The 18602-nt window shown below is 48.3% G+C and overlaps 1 protein-coding gene and 1 long non-coding RNA gene across 5 annotated transcripts in view; one reads left to right on the forward strand and one right to left on the reverse strand.

Moving 5' to 3' along the window:
• The window catches only part of MGAT4B (alpha-1,3-mannosyl-glycoprotein 4-beta-N-acetylglucosaminyltransferase B), a 51857-nt gene that overhangs the window by 27212 nt on the left and 6043 nt on the right, over positions 1 to 18602 (reverse strand). The window contains exons 1-2 of one of the 4 annotated variants that reach the window (XM_040603770.1): positions 1824 to 1919; positions 698 to 783 (exon numbers count right to left, since the gene is read on the reverse strand). The exons of 1 other annotated variant lie outside the window; for it this stretch is intronic. In XM_040603770.1, the coding sequence (XP_040459704.1) occupies positions 698 to 783; positions 1824 to 1870 (133 nt within the window). In that variant the 5' untranslated portion in view covers positions 1871 to 1919. Of the gene's footprint in view, positions 1 to 697; positions 784 to 1823; positions 1920 to 8177; positions 8255 to 18602 lie in introns of those variants that run through there. 2 more of the 4 variants (XM_040603766.1, XM_040603769.1) reach the window with 2 other exon arrangements.
• LOC121092561 lies at positions 14203 to 15239 on the forward strand. The gene is made up of 2 exons (XR_005829342.1): positions 14203 to 14816; positions 15092 to 15239. It is a non-coding gene; the product is annotated as an uncharacterized LOC121092561 (long non-coding RNA).

Consider the following 18602-nt stretch of genomic DNA (forward strand, 5'->3'; position numbering starts at 1 on the left):
TGCTAAGACCTTTAGTTGCTTATTAAATGATGCCTGAAAGCTTCCCAACAAGCTGCTGCTCTGAAATGTTACTGGCATCTCCCGCTGCCCCATGCCGAGCTCCAGGCAGCGTGTCACGAGTGGCTTTGGGCGACCGCAAGCCAGGCACGCTGGAATGGGCAGGGTGCTCCCTGCGCCATGCCTCTTGCCATGGCACTGACACCCACGCAGCCCCACGGTCCACCGTATCCATGGGCTGACCCAGCTGCACAATTAAGCATCCTCACTGCAGGCTTAATTTTCAGCTGGATCATCCCACTGAGCGAGCCAGTGGAGCAAAGGAAGCACATGGGAACTAGGACGCCCTTTTGGACGACAGCCCATAATGGACAGCAGTTCAAATGGCTTGTGAAACCACATCCCTAGAGGTTTTGCTTTCTTGCAATGTCAGGTTTACCTGATGGCTTAAAGACAATGCACCAAGCCTCACGGTGTTGCTGCCTACCACCTCCCAAAATACGTCTGCTTCCCATAGCCTCGGACCACAAGACCATGGTATTTATGCTTAATTTCACAGCCACTCCTGAAGTGCTGTTTAGCCCTGGCAGAGGCCACCTCACACTCCCTGTGAGCAGAGAGATGCAGTTCATGCCTCTCATTGCCTCCAAACATGTCTATTGGAATGCATTTGGGGTTTCAGTTTTTCACACACCATTACCTTTATTGGTGGCACGTGTAACGTAATGCCAATTGGTATGTGGACTGCCGCGGCTCGGTTTTCCGGACTTTCCACCCAGAAGGAACCTATGTTACAGAAAGATTCAATTTTAAATGCAAGAAGAGCACAAGATGGCCAGGCTGCCTGCTGAAAGAAGAGCCCCTGCCTCCTGCTGGGAGCCCGTGAGCTGCGCCCAGCAAACAGCGTCAGAGCCCGCAGCTGGAGCTTTCCATGACTAAACTTGCATCTTACACAGCTCAGAAAGCACCAGCATGGCTGTACATGCTCACAGCAGCAGGCGCAGGATGATGCTGAGTTGGGCTGTTGGGAGAGCAACGCTGCAGCATCCCAGCACGGCTCTCCCGGCAGCGCTCACCGTCCCCAGCCACTCCTTGGGATGAAACCAATCCATCAGTTGGTTTTATACTGGGACAGGAGGATTCGCTGAAATGCTCAAACCAAAAGCCCAGACGTTTTTAAAGTCGGGGAGGTGTGAAGGGAAGATGAGAGAGTGAGGAGCCCCAGAGGAGCCCCAGCTGCTCAGCAAAGGCACAGAAGGGTGAGAGCTTTTGCACAAGCCTAACCCCAAGCACAGCTGAGCAACGCCACAGCTCGTACTGAAGGAGTTAAACTGCACAAAATCACAGCAAACAACACCAGTGGGAGTGACAGAATGCAGGGCCTGACCCGCTTGCTGCAGTCCTGCTGTCCCAGGGGTGCCAGGAGGTCAAAACCCAGGGAAAAATCCTACCGCGGGGGAGCAAGGCGAGGCACAGCACGGGGAAAACAAGCAGCATGACTCACTCCGATGGAAACTGCCCTTAAAAGCTGCAGCACGAGTGTTCAGAGCTCAATTCGAGCTCCCGTTCCATCTGTACAAAGAGGTTTACTGTTGGACTGCAGTGCCCAGGGAGGCCGTTTCTGTACTCGATTGCTTTAGGTACCCCAAACATCGCTTTGGAAATGGTCTCTCAACGGCCACCCAGGCTGCTCAGCACCTCTTTGAGGGCAAAAGCTGTCACGTGAGCATGAAGAATTGCTTAGCAATCAGTTCATCCTTTGGAGTGCCTTTATGAGAGGTCCATAAAGCGAATCACCCTGGGCGAGTCCCCTGTTAATAACTTACCCTTGTACCCAGCTTCCCAGAGCTCCCTGTGCATAGAGCAGCTTCATTACCCAGGATCACCACTGTGCCCTGCTGCAAAAAATCTAATCCAATTTTCTTCTTCTTTAGGGATAAAACATCAAGAGAGGGCAGTCAGCCTGTCAGACACAACAGTGACGTGGAAGAAGTGGAGGCAGAGCTGTGGCATCATCCCCAGCAAACCCCGGTCTGAAGAGGAGCAGTGCAGATGGGTGAGCTCCAATGCTGCCCTGGGCTGGGAGGAGTGGGTCAAGACACACAGCCTCTTTTGGGGAACTCACTATTCAGTTTTATGACCATGGAAAAAAATAAAATGTACAAACTATAAGATTGGGACTTTGTGTGTAGGTATTTATGACTGCCAAGATATTCCTAGAAGGCTCCCATGCCTGTCCAACGCCTGGTGAGAGCAGGGGCATTCTGACAGCCTTACAAACCAGCACACTGGAAGAAATATCTTAAGTTTTCCATAACAAACCAGAGCAAGGCCTGCCAGGAATCCTGGATGCTGTCAGTGTGGGTCAAGCGTTTATCAGCCCTACACTGGTGCAGAGCAGGGCAGCCCCAAGCAGAGCTGCCCAGCACTCTGCACCACCGCTCGGCACTGTGGGCTTTGCCTGGGTGCAGCACCCAGAAATGGCAAAACCACTCCAAAAGCCAAAGTGGGATCAGGATGCCACAGAGCACCACTTTGGCATCACTCTGCCCCAGCAATGTCCCCTCTCCAGATGGAAACACACTCTCTGCCAAACTACCTCTGGCACCCCTGCAGCTCTGGCACCGCTCCCGTGCAACCTGGCCAGTGCATGTTGACTGTAGCTAATTCCCTGGACATGGTTCCAGAGGACAAGCCCAGTAGCTCTGTGTGTGTGTGTGGCACATCAGATTTCAGGGGTGTGTGTGGCAGTTTCACACCCCTTCCCCAGCGCAGGTTTGGAGGGTGTCGAGCAGGCAGGTGTGCAGGCACCCAGGAACAGGCAGGACGCACGTGCTAAACCAGCCTTGCACACCTGCAAAGACAAATAAATCCTTTACCATCAGACAGCAGACTATAAAACGAAGCTATAAGAGCATATCACTGCACATGAAGGGAAATTCATTCTGCTGCTAATGCCCATAACTTCCCTACTGAGAGTAATGGAGATCAACAGGGGAACAGACATCTGAGAGTACTAAAATGTGCACTGGGTTTTTTCCACATTTGTGCTGGGCACGCTACTTGAAATACAAAATAGCTGAGTTCTTCTTTCTCCCCAACCCTCAAGCTGACACAAAATGCCCACATTTTAATAGTGTGATTAACCATTAGCATAAATTACCAGGGTTATAATGAATTCTCAGAAAAAAACTTGATTGTTTCTTCTTCGGAGCTGTGTTCCAGTTCTACACCAAGTGACACTTCAGTTTAAATAAAAAGCAACTCCTATGATGGGTATCAGATAAGGAGTCAATCTAAATGATGCTGGAGGTCCTTCCCACCTTTGAAATACATAAACATATGTGTTATTTATCATCAGCATAGTACAGGGACTGGCTGATCCTCTGGAGCTGAAGAGGAAGAGCCACAAGATCTTCCAAAGGTGAAAGGAGAGGAGAAAAGCCAGCGAAGTCTCCCAGCCAGGGTAACGCAACGATTTATAGACGGGAGTATTTTCTAACTTCAACTTCTTCCGCAAGGAGACCATACACACGCGTCTTGCTGTTCAAAGGACATCTTGTGCGTATGAGCAAATTTGTCCAAATTGGTTTGGCTCTGGCCGCAGTAGTATGTTCAGTACACCACTTCCAGATGTGTTTTCTATCCCCGTCAGGCCGGCTGCTGCCTCCAGCCAAGACAGTTATATAAGCTGCAAAGCTCAATTGGATTATTTAGCCCAAATCGCTGGCCGAGAGGCAGCGGGGCTGGGGAACCGGCCGGGCAGCCAGGAGAGAACCTGCACTGCCACCGGAGCGTGGGGAAACGGGAGGGAGCAGAAGCCAGCAAATAAATTAAAGAGTTCATAAAGCATGACCGGCCTCCCTGTCTCCCTCGAATGTTTTCTCACGCCTCCCATCCCTTTTACAGAGGGTGTATTAGATGGTATTTATTAGAGATGTGTTTTCCTATTTTAACAACAATTAAAAAAGAATGCAACAAGCATGCAGAAGACGCGAGCGTTTCCTCTCCGCGCTAAGAAGCATTTCCTGACTGTGCCGCTCCACGACATGGAATAACACATCTAGCAGCTTGGCTTTCCCACAATAATATTTTTTTTGCCCCGAACTTTGGCTGTTGTGGCGGCTTATTTTCCATTTAAGGGCACAATCCTGCTTGCAGGATAATCCACGCCAGTGGATCTTCACGGATGTAATCATTAGGGCAAAGCCCTAAAGAAGAAGTGTTGCAACTATTCTTGGGAAGAAATCAGGAAAGAGAAGAGAGAAGCTGAAGAGTTTCCAAATGCTGTAGCTATCAAAGTGTGCCAGAATGATTTAGTTCCTTTTATTTTTAATAAAACTGGATAGTTAAGTCAGAAGTTAACACAAGTATATAAACTCACACTAAACTTTGAACCGGTTCCCTACTCCATTACTTAAACACAGGGTATGTGCATGCTTGAGAGCTACTTAAACCCTTGCCATGAGGTCCTGGATGGACTTTGTACAGCTTCACTACAAATAATGAAAAAAAAAAGCAGCCTGGCATCCTTCTCTGCCACTGCTGACAACATTCCCACTGCTCTCCACCAGGCAAAGCGCCACGGATAAATTCAACAGATTAAAACAACCAGAACAGTACAACAGGCATGGATGTGCTCGGTTCTGCTGGAAACGGCTACACAAAGACTGCGGATCACATGCAGCGCTTGGAGAGAGATGATGCCTCTCACTCACCCCAGCTCTGGTCCCCAAAGCATCACGCATACCACAAACCCCCAAAATTTGGGGCTGCAGAGCTCCACTGCCTGCATCCCTGCTGCATCCCGTTACGAATATTCCCGTGAATGGGGAGCTTCACCATGCTGCATAGAGTAATAGTAAACAGCAACGGTGACCAAAAAGCTGTTTACAGAAGGGCTCTCTGCTACAATCCCATGATTACTAGTTAAGGAAATTAAAAAAAAAAAAAAAAAAAAAAAGAATACAAAGAGAGATTTCCACAGGGCACAGTGAGCCATACAATTTGTGCTGTGCTTGGACTTTGTAAATCAAGATCCAAGCGATGTTTACAGCACCCTAGTCATTCCTTAAACTTTATTTTTCTTTACTGTGTGCATTTTATGCCCTCAGTGAGCTGCAACGTAAAGCGCTCTGTGTGACTGATGGAAAGCAGAAAGTTGGCACAGCCCGATTGGGCAAACCAGCCTCACCCCCCGTTATCTGCATTAAGAGCTTCAACAAATTTGTGTAATACCCGGCATTATAGAAATGGATTTCCAACCAGAAGAGCAGTTGGCAGGATTAAACAAGTAGAAAAGCACATGCACATAAAAAATCAGGAGGTCTGCACACGAGCTAATGGAGCAAGCAGAAAATAACTGGGCATGCTCCGTGGGCTCGGGGACCGCTTCCTTTACAACAGACAGTAATGTCTCATTATGGGAGAAACAAATACAATAAAGATGAATATTCCACCTTCCCCTGGCTACATTTTAAGTGTTAAGCCAATACAAATTCTTGGGTTGTATTTCACAAAAATAGCTACTTGGGAAAAAAAACAACACACAAACCAACCAAAACCAAACAAAACTGCTGGCAGCGCAGCAAAGCAAATTTCATTTGAAAGATAAATCCTACGTTCTTCACAGGCACATGTGAAAATATATCAGGCTTTATCATAACAGCCCCTCCCGGGAGCAAAAGCAGCCACAGAGTAAATTTACGACAAAAAAGTTGTGTCTTTTCCCTTCTTCCCCTATATTGCTTAACTCACTACAGACAAAATTACTAGCAAACCAGCAGTTACTGCATCTCAGAAACAGATGCTACACACCTTCCCCGCGCTGCGGTCCTCGGCAGAGTCAATATGGAATCAACCCTGCACTTGGGATCATTAGTAGAACTCTTGGATGGTGAAACTACACGGATGCTGCAATTACTGTCATCACAAAATGACCATTCAGTTCCACTTCTCCACTGAGGCAAGACCGTACCAACCCTCCGCTAACAAACACAGCCTTGTCGGGGTGTCTGGGCACGAAGGCGCCTGACACCAGCCAGCGCCTGCCAGGAGAAGATTGCTGGCAATTTAAGGACCCGCTTAATGCTGAGCTGGACCAGGACACTGTAGCATCACTATTTCCAGTTGATAAAAGGGTGAACTCAATCTACCTCCACAGTTTTGTGAAAAATCCTACAAACTGGCATGTGACACGGCCTTAAAACTGCTCCTCGGTGCAGGATTATAAACATGGATCACCACCGTCTTCCCCCCAGCAAGAACACAACACTGAGGAGCAATTACCCATCTCTTACCAGGATAGGGCAGGGAGCAAAGGAAGAAGCATCTTTAATCGAGTAAATCCCAGCTCAGTCCGAGTCAGCCGATCCCCTGGTTGCTCCCCCAAACAAAACAAAACTCCCTACGCATGCAAGTGTTGGAAATGGAACACAGAGAGGCATGCACCCTACCCAGGAGTGTGCTGGATGCTCAAACATTAAAACCTGTGGCTCTACTCAGTTCTGCACCCACAGTTCTCACCTAACCCCCTGGCTGGGAGGGGATGGATTCAGGGATGGGACCATGGTAACAGGAGCTGGAATTGTCCCAGGCAGCTGTGGCACCAGGGGACTGAAGGTTGCTTCCAGTCTTGTACCTCTTGCAATCTCAAGAAGACCTTTCTGGATTCAAAATATTTTTAATTAGGACTAAAACATTAATTATGATTAGTAACTCCAGCTTTAAAAAGAAGTATGAAGCAGCCAGTCATTTTTACACCACTAACTAGGGGGAACAAAAAAAAAAAAAAAAAAAGGAATAAAATATACCTACCTAAAAGAAAACTGGTATGCTCGGCTACGCTTTGCTGCTGCCTAAACCAAGGCTGGAACTAGCTCAGTGATGACCTGAGGTGCAACAGAGCTGTGCAGGGGCAGCAGCTCCTGAGAGCTGCAGCTTTGGCCAAACCCTGACTGCAAACTCCAGACGGATATCCAAGTCCCGGGGACTGCACCCCTTGCACTGGCGGCAAACCTGCACCGAGCGGCGGCTGCTTCGGTGGATCAGTGCTTAGAAGAAGAACTTAGGATTTTGGGATTGCTTATTTTTGTTAAAGTTGCTTTACCATATATCTATTGCATCTATAATCTTCCCTTGCCCTGCATCTCCATTTTGAATTATTTATCATCAGGTATCACATTCATTTGCATACTTCATGAGGTGCAAACCAAATGATCGGTCATTATAGACTTTCCCAAACCACCTGTGCCAGGCTCTGCAGCAGCTTTGGTTTGGTTTTCACTAACACTTGAGGGGAAAAAAAAAATCCAAGGGGAAAATATTGGATTTACTGGAAACACAGAGTACAACAGCCCACATGCTTGCTGACAGCAAAGCCTTATGACTCTGTTATAGCCATGCTCTGCAAGGAACACGCAGACTATCATCTTCGGTGTAATTTAACCGGTGATACAAATTGCAAGCAGTATTATTTCAAAGACCTTTATTTATTGATTAGCAACAAAGTCCTTATCCTCTTCCTGCTCCCTCCTTGAGTCGTGCTGATTGCACACAATAGAGGGCTATCACTTAAAGAGCCAATTAAGTCAACTTCTGAAAGGTAATTGAATAGCTGAAATTCTTAGTGCAATATTGTACTGCATTATCTTGATTGCAAGAAGAAAAAGCAAAGCAGTTGGAGCAACAAAAATTAGAGAATGAGGCACTGACCAGAGGCAGGAATACCAAAATGGATGGTCCCATTAAAAAAAACAAAAAACCAAAACAACAAACCAAACAAAAACCCCACAAAACCAAAAAGACAATTATTTTCACCTTGTGCTTACTTCTAACGCTTACTGGAGGTGTGAGAAGGAAAAAAATCCCAAAACTTGGTCTTGTTTATTTTCTGCGAGTGGCAGGACTCTATGGGGGACCGGCTGCGCTGCTGGCGGGGCACAGAGCAGCACTGACCACGGCCACCCCAGCACCCCCCGGCCCAGGGGAAGCCCAACATCTGGGCATCCCAAACTCAACTAAAATCTTTGGTTAAAGCATTTCTTGTGGCTGGGGCTTTATGAAGATAACACCTTCAGTATGGATTCACCCACGCCTGATGGAGGAGTTCATACCATCCTCCGGCAAAGCCACCAACAGACCTTCTCTCCTTTGCCCTCCTGTTCTCCCTTGGAAAGTACCTGGAGGATGTTGGATCACCTCTGGGATTTCCATGCCATGGCCCAACCGGGCTAAAGCGAGATGAGAAGTTTGCAATCTGTTGGGAAGGACATAGCTTCAGTCCCTTTGAAAAAACAAGCTTAAACAGAACAAAAAAAAAAAAAGGGGGCAGGGGGGAAGAAAGTGATGGTAAGCCTGCCAATACTCACAAGTTGTATAAAATCACTCATTTAAATGAGTAAAAAATCCACATCACAGAGAAGAATCTTCAGTAACCCGAAGGCGCTGGCTATACACGGTCAAAATTCACCATTTTTGAGGAACTACTCAAAGTCGCAGCATTTGGACTATAAAGCATTTACACAGGCACATAAAAAGGAAGCTTTTTCCAAAGCAGGAAAAGAGGTGCCACAAAACATAAAAATCTCCCTCTTTCCTCTGCGGCAACAGCAGCCCCTGGTGTGACCTGCCACCCCCGTGCTCCTGGCCCCTCCATCCGCCCGGGGCCCCACAGCAGCAGAACCCATCCACCAGCCCAGAACCCATCCACCAGCCCAGCCTCCCAGTGCGTTAATGGCCAACTGGAGCCACCCGGGCACTCTCTGCCCCCCCCCCCCCACACACACGTGTACTTTGCCCAGTGCCGGCGCCTTGCTGAAGACGGCACAGCTGGGCGGGATGCGGTGCCACAGCGGGGATGCTTTTCCAGCTGTCCCCCCAGCACCTGCCGCAGCATTCGGGCTGCCTGCCCGGAGCCCCACAGCCCTGCCAGCCCAGGGCCAGCACAGACCTCCCAGAGCCACCCGAAAAACGCCACTCCTCGGCTAGCAAACGTGCCAGCAGAGAGATGCAAGCCCATCCTTCTGCAGACACGGCCGCTGGCTCTGGGGGGCTGCGGGAGGGATGGTCAGAGGGTGGTTCCAGCAGGCTGTACCTGCCTTCCAGGCTGGGAACCCCTCTTGTGCCTTGACTTCCCACCTGTGAAACGAGCTGACGATACTCAGCCAACTTCACCTAGAGCTTTGCACTTCATCAACCCACTTCCAGGTCTTGGACTCTGGTGCCACCACCCTCAATGCTGCTGCTCTGGGGCCTCCGGGAGGTGTCAGTCCGAACCAAAACGTCCATTAATCCACTGGGAATTTGGCAGTACCTTGTAACTAATCTCCAAAATACAGGTGGCACCAACGTTTGCCACCGTGCACCAGAAATACAGCATCAGTGTGCACCGATGAGCTCAAACTTCTGCCTTACCCGGTTTTGTCAGGCACTCCTCAGTTTATTTTGCAATTATTTCTGCAATTCCCACTGAAAGACAGGGCACAGTTTAAAGCAATTGAACAATTTTTTCAAACTTGTCGGTCTTTACTCAAAAGAAGCCAGAAGGCAGCCTAGGGACTCCCATACACCCCAAAAATCCCAGCCCTCAGACAGCACTCCATGAAATGGGAGCTTCAGTTTTTCTTAATTCAGCAGACCGAAAGCTCATCAGAAAAGGCAACGCACCAGCCTCTCCCCAGCCAGCCTCTACTTGAGACTTGTTCTATCTTTTCAAAAGCTCTTTTCAGTTACACAACCACAAAAAAACCTGTAAGGACTACGTCTAGAACAGCTCTAAAAATTGTTTGTACTTTCCCTGAGAGCTTACGTCAACTCATGGGACAGAGGAGCGAAGAGAACAAATATTTCATGGAGCAGCCACGGCACATAAATATTGCCCCCGACACAGATGCACCATGACTACAATTACATCCTCACATCAATTACTAGTACACTCCCGAAAAACCATCTGTAGAGGACAAATAAATAAACAAACAAACAAACGTAAGCTTGAAATATGAAATTATCTGACATTCTAGCAAGCTGCTTCACCTTATAATCATTATTTCCTGAGACACATGGCGCTGGTTCGTATTCCAATAACGCATCCGTGTAACCGCACAGGTACAAGGGAAGCGTACAAATCATGTCCTGCAAAACAACCGTTGGCAAAGAGCAGGATTTGTGTATTCACTGCTCACCACCGAACAGTTACATACATTTTAATTCCAACCTCAAACGCAATTTGGACCACGGCAGATGTTTCCTACAGCGCTGGCTTCCTTTGGATGAGAGTTAATTCAGTTTGAACATGGCAGCAATGAAGAAAGGGATTTAAACATTTACTGCTTATTCTCCAAGCTTAATACCATCGAGGTAAAAACGAAGGAGCACTAAATTGAACAGCTAGACTGGTCTCTCCCAGCCTCGGCTCCGAACTCCGACCAGCCCAGTAAGCCCCTGCTTCCCAGTCACCCAGGGCTCCCCTCCGACACCCACCTGCATGGAAAAGAAATCAAATTGTTTAACAAGGTTCTTCCAAATGTACACTGATGTAATGCAGAGGATACGCCTCTTGTTCTAGGCTGCTTAAGTGTCACCAAAAAACGGGGCCACGCTCCTCTGCAAAACCCTTCCTCCTCTCCCCTCAGCAGCTTCCTCTGTTACTCTCCACTAATAAGCAGATCGTTATTTCACCAGCTGCAATCAAAACCTTCCGTAAGATGAAATCCAGTTGCAGTTTTACATTCACATTGCTGCTCATCCTGAAGAGCCCTCAAACGCTGGTAATGAGCTGCGTGCGCTCGCATCGCCTCTCCCTGTACCAGCAGCACGGGCCGGGGAGTGACGGCTGCTTAAATACCGCACAGGCAGCCCAGCAGTTTAAGGGGAGAAGAAATACTATAAATAATCGAAATCACAGCAAGAAGTGTAGGCAGAGCAGAGGGAAAGAGGGCAACTCAGGGAGCTGGCGGCAGGAGGAGAGATAAGGGTTTCTCCTGGAAGCCAAACTAGAGTGCACGCACAAACCCCGCGCCTTCCCACCTGCGCGCTGCGCCATGCACCAGCAAGGACCTTGCCCTTTTTTGCACCGTTTGGCAATCCAGACCTTACGCACTTACCAGCCCTCTCATGCCAACATCTTCCCTTTCCCCCTCTCTGCCACCAAATCTCTAAGTCTGATGCAAACGACCCCCACGCTCGTCCCCAGCACTGCAGCAATCCTGGTCACCAAATGATGCTGAGGAGTAGATGTGGGGTTTCAGTGGCCCATCCTGCCACGGATGACAGCCTCAGCGGCACAGACCGCTCCTCCTAGCCCAGCCTCTCACCGGGAGGCCGTGTGGAAGGCTTGCCCGTGCATCCAGCACGCTCAGGGCATACCGCAGAGGATCCTGCTCTCAGGTGGGGCTTCTGAGCACCGTGGGGTCACCATCAGGGGAAGCTGCAGAGACGACCACCTTGGGTTTGAAGGCATTAAGGATAATGAACCAGCACTCTGGAACAACAGGCAAGGGCTTGAAGTTTCCATACCAGCAATGAAACACCTTCTTTGATGACCACAGCTTCTATGAAGGGCTAAAGGTCATCATTTTGCCTGACCTTTAACTATTTCAGCAATACACCTTGACCTGCATTTTAGAAGTTAGGAGCAGACAACACTACTCAGCCTAAGCGATCTGCTGCTGTTCTGACAGGTTCCCAAGGAGACATGAAACACCTGCCTTTCCCAGCTGACTCGCATGATGCACATAAGAGCTCTGCAGACATCCCAAGAACCGCTTCGTTGGGCACAGGTCACTCAGGCAGGAGGTGGCAGGAGTTTACTGTGCTCTGCGGAGCAACACTTGGCACAACAGCTCCAGACACCACTTCACCACAGCACAGGCTTGGAGAAAGGAGACTTCAACTAGCAACTCTGCTAACCAGACACCTTTGATGAGGGGCAAGTAAAGGATTTCTTAGCAAGCAGTTCATTCAAAGGGCGTGCAGTGATACCAAGAGCCAGGTAAAAATCCCCATTAAGATCTCTGTGCAACTCAAGAGCATGTAAGAGGGCTGGTGTTCTCAGAGATAAGATGGGTATCTCGCCTTACACAGCAATCAATCAATTTTTAGGGGTCAACTGCCAGACCTCACCAGACTCCTCTTGCAGAATGTCAGTGGTTTCAGAGCAAGAGCCTGCACCAGGCATCGCTGTTAAAGTGCAGCCCTGCTCCCGGAGCCTCAGGGCTAGCAACTGACCAGGAGGTGAAGAAGTTTTGATACTGACTCTTCTGTAAAGCAATTCAGTTTAAGAGCTGCTGTTCAAGAAGCAGGTCACCAAGATGAAAGGTGGCCACATTTCTTAAACATGACTCATTTCTTACAGAGCCTTCCGGAGGCAGCAAGGATCCCACGCAGTCTCTTTTCTACACACAGCCCTGCTGGGCAAGTGCTTTATCAGGGTGTGCCTAATTGTGTATCGGAGCCTGTGCAGCCTACCTGTCCCAAAACCAAGCCTGGTATGGGAGGGCTGAGCTTCATGTGCCTCTAAGGACATCCTCTGGTTGGGACAGGCAAGTGACAACTCATGGTGGTGTGAACGGCAAACCTGGTGTCAAGAGCAACTTCCAGTCCACAGCAAAAATACACATTCCGGCTTCTTTGATTTCAGCACGAGACTGGCCCTTGTAACCTCCCGGTGCCACAGGAAGGAGACTGGAAACCCAAGCCCACCTTGAGCAGGACAGCATTTCTTGTCTGACTTCTCATTAAAAGCAAGGAAGCCCTTCCGTACTTCCAAAAGACACCTGAACCTTAACTGTACTACCATGGCAGCAAGAAAAGATGGGAACCTCGTGATTTGAGAGGCTCTGCCGCTGAGAAACTACATTTGGGCACTCCCCACATTGTGAATGATGGAGTCTTTCCCTGACAAGACAGCGATGCACAGCATCTGTCCTCCAGCGTGCAAGGGGACGATGCTGACAGACCATCCTCCTCCTCCAACAGGAGGACAGCTCGTGGGCAGCCATCCCAGCTGAAGTCCCGTCCCCAGACCTGGCTCCCACTGACGGATGCACAGCCTGGCTCACCGAAGGATGCTGCAGCCAGTTCAGGCATGCCTCAGTGCACTTAGCGGGAGGCCGGAGAGGAGCGAGGCTCCGACAGCTGGCAAAGGCAGCTGCCTGCAGCTGGCGGGGGGTAACGAAGAACCGGCGTTTCTCAGAAGCATGTTTCTGTTGCCCATACCCCCGAACAGCAGATCTCCTTGGACCATGGGCTCATAGAGAACAGAGATCCCATAACGCGGATATTTGAACGCTGTTAATTGATCCAACCCCATCTGAATGTCACGGTTGCTGTCAATGTTGTCAAAGGAACAAAACTGTTCCTTTCTCTTCCTGCCATCTTCCACTTCATCCATGGGGCATCCATTAGGTTCAAACACAAAGGCAGCAAAGAGCCTACAACAAGAGCCTCGTTAACTGACTGTACAACTGGATTTGTTTTGGAGCACAGTGCTGCCCCCCACATTGCAAGGCAGAGATCTTCCTGGGGGGGAAATATGGATGAAGTTAAAAAAGTATCTCGCATACCTTGATATTGCAAGTGGCTCTTCCATCAGACTCAAAACAGCATTACCAGCTGTAAAAGGGAAAAAAACAACAACCAGGAAGTCTCCCAAAACAGCAGACCAAATGAAAAAGGAAAAGGATGAAGGAGGTTTCAAATCCAACTCGGAGAGAATGTGTATCGCAGCTTTAACTTGCTGCAAGGGAGAGGGGAAATAGGATAGCAGAGACCAGCAATCAGATCTATTAGGACCATCCAGATAGATAAAAGATAGATGATCACCAAGCAATGATGGCTATTTTCGAATCAGCTAACTTCCGAAAATGTCTAGTCACTTCAGCTTCTCATACACATGAAATTAGTGTCCACACAAGAGTACTCTCCTGAAAGGACAGGATTTAATGCAGCTGAGATAATTATCTAGATCCTTCTTTATCCCATTAGTGGTTTTCATTCGCATCCTGGAACACCATAAGCAGATTGTTCAAGAATTATTTGCCATCCGCTGTTTCAATCCTGACCGAATTATCTTTATACCTCAGTATGAAGAAAAGAGATTACAACCCTGCCAGGGCTTGCTGCAATGCCCTCTTTTCTGAGGCTCCTTTTATCATTTTCATTCTATAAGGTGATGAAAGGAATCAGAAAACAATTGTCACGGACATGGTTTTGCCCTCTCCTCCTCCTCCCTCTCTCCCCACGTGTGCGTTTGGGAGACGGAGGAGAAGCTCTTCCCACCACATCCCCTGCAGGAGATGCACCACTGCACCTGCAGGGAGATGAAGCTCGATGAGACTTAGTCATCAAATTACCCAGGACAGGATCCAAAAACGTTCCCAGCTTCCTTTTGCACCATGATCCACTAATAAAAGAACAAGGATGAAACTGTTAGAACCAATTAAACAAATCACTTGATGCAGGAGAAAGAAGTGGGATTCACTGCACTAGCGATCCCAGGGGCGTAAGCTAAACGTTGCGTTCCGTGCTCTCCGGTTAATACATGTCACCGCGCGAGCTCCAGTGGAGATAAAGCCAACATCATTCAAACAGCCAACACAATCCCTTGCTCCAAGGCCTAAAACAACAAGAGGACAAAATTCCCCTCCCAGCCACTCCAGCCGCCTGCCAGGTTTTGTATTAATGGCAGAATTACATCTCCTTCCAGGTATGGCAAAGACACAGCTCGTCTCGCCACGGGCATCTGCGAGCCTGCCCAGCGGGGAGCAGAGACGTCTGGATGACACAAAAGCTGTCCCTCCTCCTCAGAGAAAAGTAAGGAGGTAGGTCTCCAGCCCTGACGTGAATAGGAATGCATGTATTATTTTAAAAAAGCGTGCTTTTTGGCTGTGTAGTGAGATCTGGAGGAGAGTTATCCTTATAAACAAGTTATTAAAAGGGGGAGGAGGGACACAATAATAGCAGGTGCCAATTACTCAGCTCCCAGCAGAGACTCTCCGATTTCTCACCTTCCCCCAAAGCAAGATGTGCCGCTGTACGGCAGCACATTTACTTGCAAGTGCAACACCCTGCCGGAGCATTGCTCCTCTCCCACCAGCCATCGCTACATCGCTGCCATGCAGCCGCCGGAGCAAGGCAGCCCATTTCCCCACCACCCCTGCACCGGAGCCAAGACCCACACAACTTAAAATTAATTTGGAAAGAGCGAAACAGCAGAAAGTAAATAAAATTATCTTTTTATTTGACTCCAGAATCTGGCCACTCCTCCCGCCAACAGGAACAGCAAATTTGTGAGCTAATTGCAACTGTCAGGTTTGCATCTCTCCAAATATCTGCTTAGTTTCAGGAACAAACCACCAGTAATGATTTTGTTATTTTAAGACAGCGGCATAGTTTCAGACAGTAAATGTCCACATTGCAACTGGAGCCATCAGAGAGATCCCATCCTTCGAGGCAAGCATGCCAAGGTAATGATTAATATTACAAAAGTAATCTGAGCCTTTAAAATCATTATTTCCAAAATCAGCAAATAATTACCAAGGCCTTCAGCAATCAATACCCAAAATAAATAGACAATTAAATTGCAAAAGCAACAGAAGAAAGTAGTTAATATTGCCAAACACACGCCAAATAGACTTTTTCATGGTAACCAAATACTTCCAGTAAATAGATATTTCAGCTCACTGGAGAGGCGCTTTCAGAAAGTAATAAATTAATCTAATAAAACAGACAGACAGGGTGGAACCAGACATTAACGAAACACTAACTGATCTATACGAAGCCAACCCATAATCCATGTCCTAATTATGCTCATCCACCACTCTGGGTCCTTACACCCCCCTGCCCCCCCCCCGGTCAGCTCTTTAGCTCAGGGAAAATACACGGTTCACGCAGATTCACTGGCACGACAGAGCAGAGAATTCCAGCCATCAAACAACAAAGTTTTTGCTCAGCTAGAATTTGCATTTCCAATTTTTTTTTTTTTCTAAATACCTCTTGCTCCTCAAAGTCAGCAGATTAATCTGCTTTTAAACACAATTCTTGCTCTGCCTTCAGTTTGGTTTCAGCCCCATGCCGCAGGATGAGCTCTCGCTGCCCAGCCACCTGTGCACGGTGCCTGCACGAGCATCCCCACAGCACGGCTCCGCTCTGGGAGCCAGGGGGTTTGTCCTGGGGGGCTACACCCTGCCTCACCATCACTCCTGGGACCCAGAGGGACCTGGAGCAACCCCTGACACCCAGCGCAAGGACCAGCACCACCTCCTCCCCAGGCAGCCCAACCCTTACCAGCTTCCACCCAGAATCATTGCTTCGAGATAACGATGCCACACTATTAGTTAATCATCTGGTGAAGTTCCTCAAGTGGTGGGTAACTGGAACTGGACAAGATTAAGAGAGGGAGAGAAGATGCCCATCCTGGTCGTTTTCTGTGACATCAAAGGAAGGAAAGGAGAAAACCCAGGGAAATGATTACAAAGAGAAAAGATATCAAAGCCAGCTCCGGAGAGTGCGGTGAGAGACGGCATGAAGGAATAGTTAGAACACGAAAGGCAAGATCAAATAAAAGCAAAAGATCACAGTCTGGGCACAGAGAGGAGGGAGGGGAGACCACCGCTTTTTGCCAGCATCAACTGAATAACTCATTTGGCAGGTGCCTGTCTGTGGTCACGGCTGAGTCAGAGTCCAACGCTGCCCAGGTCCAGCCACCCACCAGGCAACCCCCACGGGCAGGTGCTGCCCTTGCTCTTCACACCCAGCATGGGGACACGCCACGGGGACGCCGCACAGCCGCCCAGCTCCCCGCGCGCCCCTCTCCTGGGAGGAATACAGCGATTTAGTTCTCACTCGGAAAACTCCTCCAGCTTCTTCTGCATGAAGTTCTTGATACTGGCAGGGTTAGTCTTGCTACTATGCTTTCACTAAACCGGGCTTTACAAACACGTAGTGCTATTACACGTATCTTAAGTAGCTCCTGTCTCAGTATTGGGAGTGTTTCTTTGATTATTTACAAGGACTTCTGAAGGCTACACAACTTTTTTGGTACCACAGGCTACTTATCTAAGCCGTGAAATTCCTTGGAGCAGTGAGTGACAAAAAGGGGTCTTCAGGTTAAACCTTATTTCCAGAAAGCTCTCACTATCGGGGAGAGAAGAAAAACCTGTGTTCTCTAAGGTAGTCTTGAAAATTTGATCAGGATGGTCTAAAAAATCATTGTGGAACAGGAGCGGGCCAGGTGCCGGCATGGACCCAAGCCAACACTATGCTCTTCCCCCAGCTCAGCACCCATCCCACTACCCACAGCTCCTAAACCATGAGTACAACAATTACAGTCACAAGTAAACAGACACTGCAACGCAACAAAACTCGTTACGAAAATAAAAGACAGGCAGGGAAATTTTTGCATAGGAGCTTCTTTAAAGCCTAATAATTTACATTTTAATGCTACTGCTGTCCACTTTAATATAAGCAGAAATGAAAACGCCTTGCACAAACATGTCTAGTCACTTCAAAATACACATTAACCTTTAGGTAAGTATTTATCCTGTACATAGAGCAAGAGGGCAGGAATATTAGGGGAGCAACTCCAAGGCAGGGGCAGGCAGGAGAGAAGGAGCTACGGAGCCGTCTCCGTGCGTCAGAGGCATGTCCATGCTAATGCACGGAACCTGGAGACTTGAATGTGACTTGACACCGGGAGAAAAACAGACGGAGAAGCAGACAGTGCTACAATTAATGCAGAAAGAGATGATTTAAAACAGGAATCTGCCCTTCCTAATTTTCTTGCTTTGCAAGAGAAGCCTGATGTGAGCTCAAAAACAAACTCAAGAAGGGCATCGCTGGATAAACAGCCCCCTACACTTCAACTGAAATAAAAAAAGGCAGAAAAAATGCATTTCTTCCCATCAAAGACAACAATCCTCTCCCTGAATCAGGAAGCTGTTAAGCAATGCTTGGTCAGCACTCCCCGAAAAGCCTCTCCTCCTAACAGCCTTAACCTGCCAGCCCCCGCCAAAGCCCTTTGTTTATTTTAATAGTTTCCATAATTCTTTAATTTGACCAGTGACCTCTGTCACCACAGCAGCCCTCTTCACCCACCAAGCCCCACGGATCCCTTGGGCTTCGTCTCGTGAAAGACAAAGTGTCACCGTTAGAATTGGCACGATAACGATAGGGAAAACCTTCACGTGACACATAAAGCTTCGTCTCCGAATACTGAGACGGGCGGCTGCCCCAGGACGGGTATTTGTTCATGTTTCTTTATACCGTGAACTGAGAAATTGGCGCTTTGGTGCCTGGTTTGGGTTTTGTCACCAGGGAGAACCACGGATAACCCCAGCCCACCCGCAGCAGCCTGCCAGCATTGCCCAATCTATTGCTAAAGCCATTTCTCCATCACTTAGCAGACTTCAAAGCTTTCTAGAGATGACTGGCAGCTTCACTTAAACTAGCCAGCTATAGATGTGTTTTACATTAAACACTAAGTGAATAATCAATGAACATTCAGGATATAAGCACTAATCAATGACTTGTTTTAGATGAATCAAAGGAATCACAAACGAGAAAGGGTTTTGTTCTGTAACAGAAGTAAACCAAGAGATGTACTTGAT

The sequence above is a fragment of the Falco naumanni genome, chromosome 8 (assembly GCF_017639655.2).
Source record: "Falco naumanni isolate bFalNau1 chromosome 8, bFalNau1.pat, whole genome shotgun sequence".
Lineage (NCBI taxonomy): Eukaryota > Metazoa > Chordata > Aves > Falconiformes > Falconidae > Falco > Falco naumanni.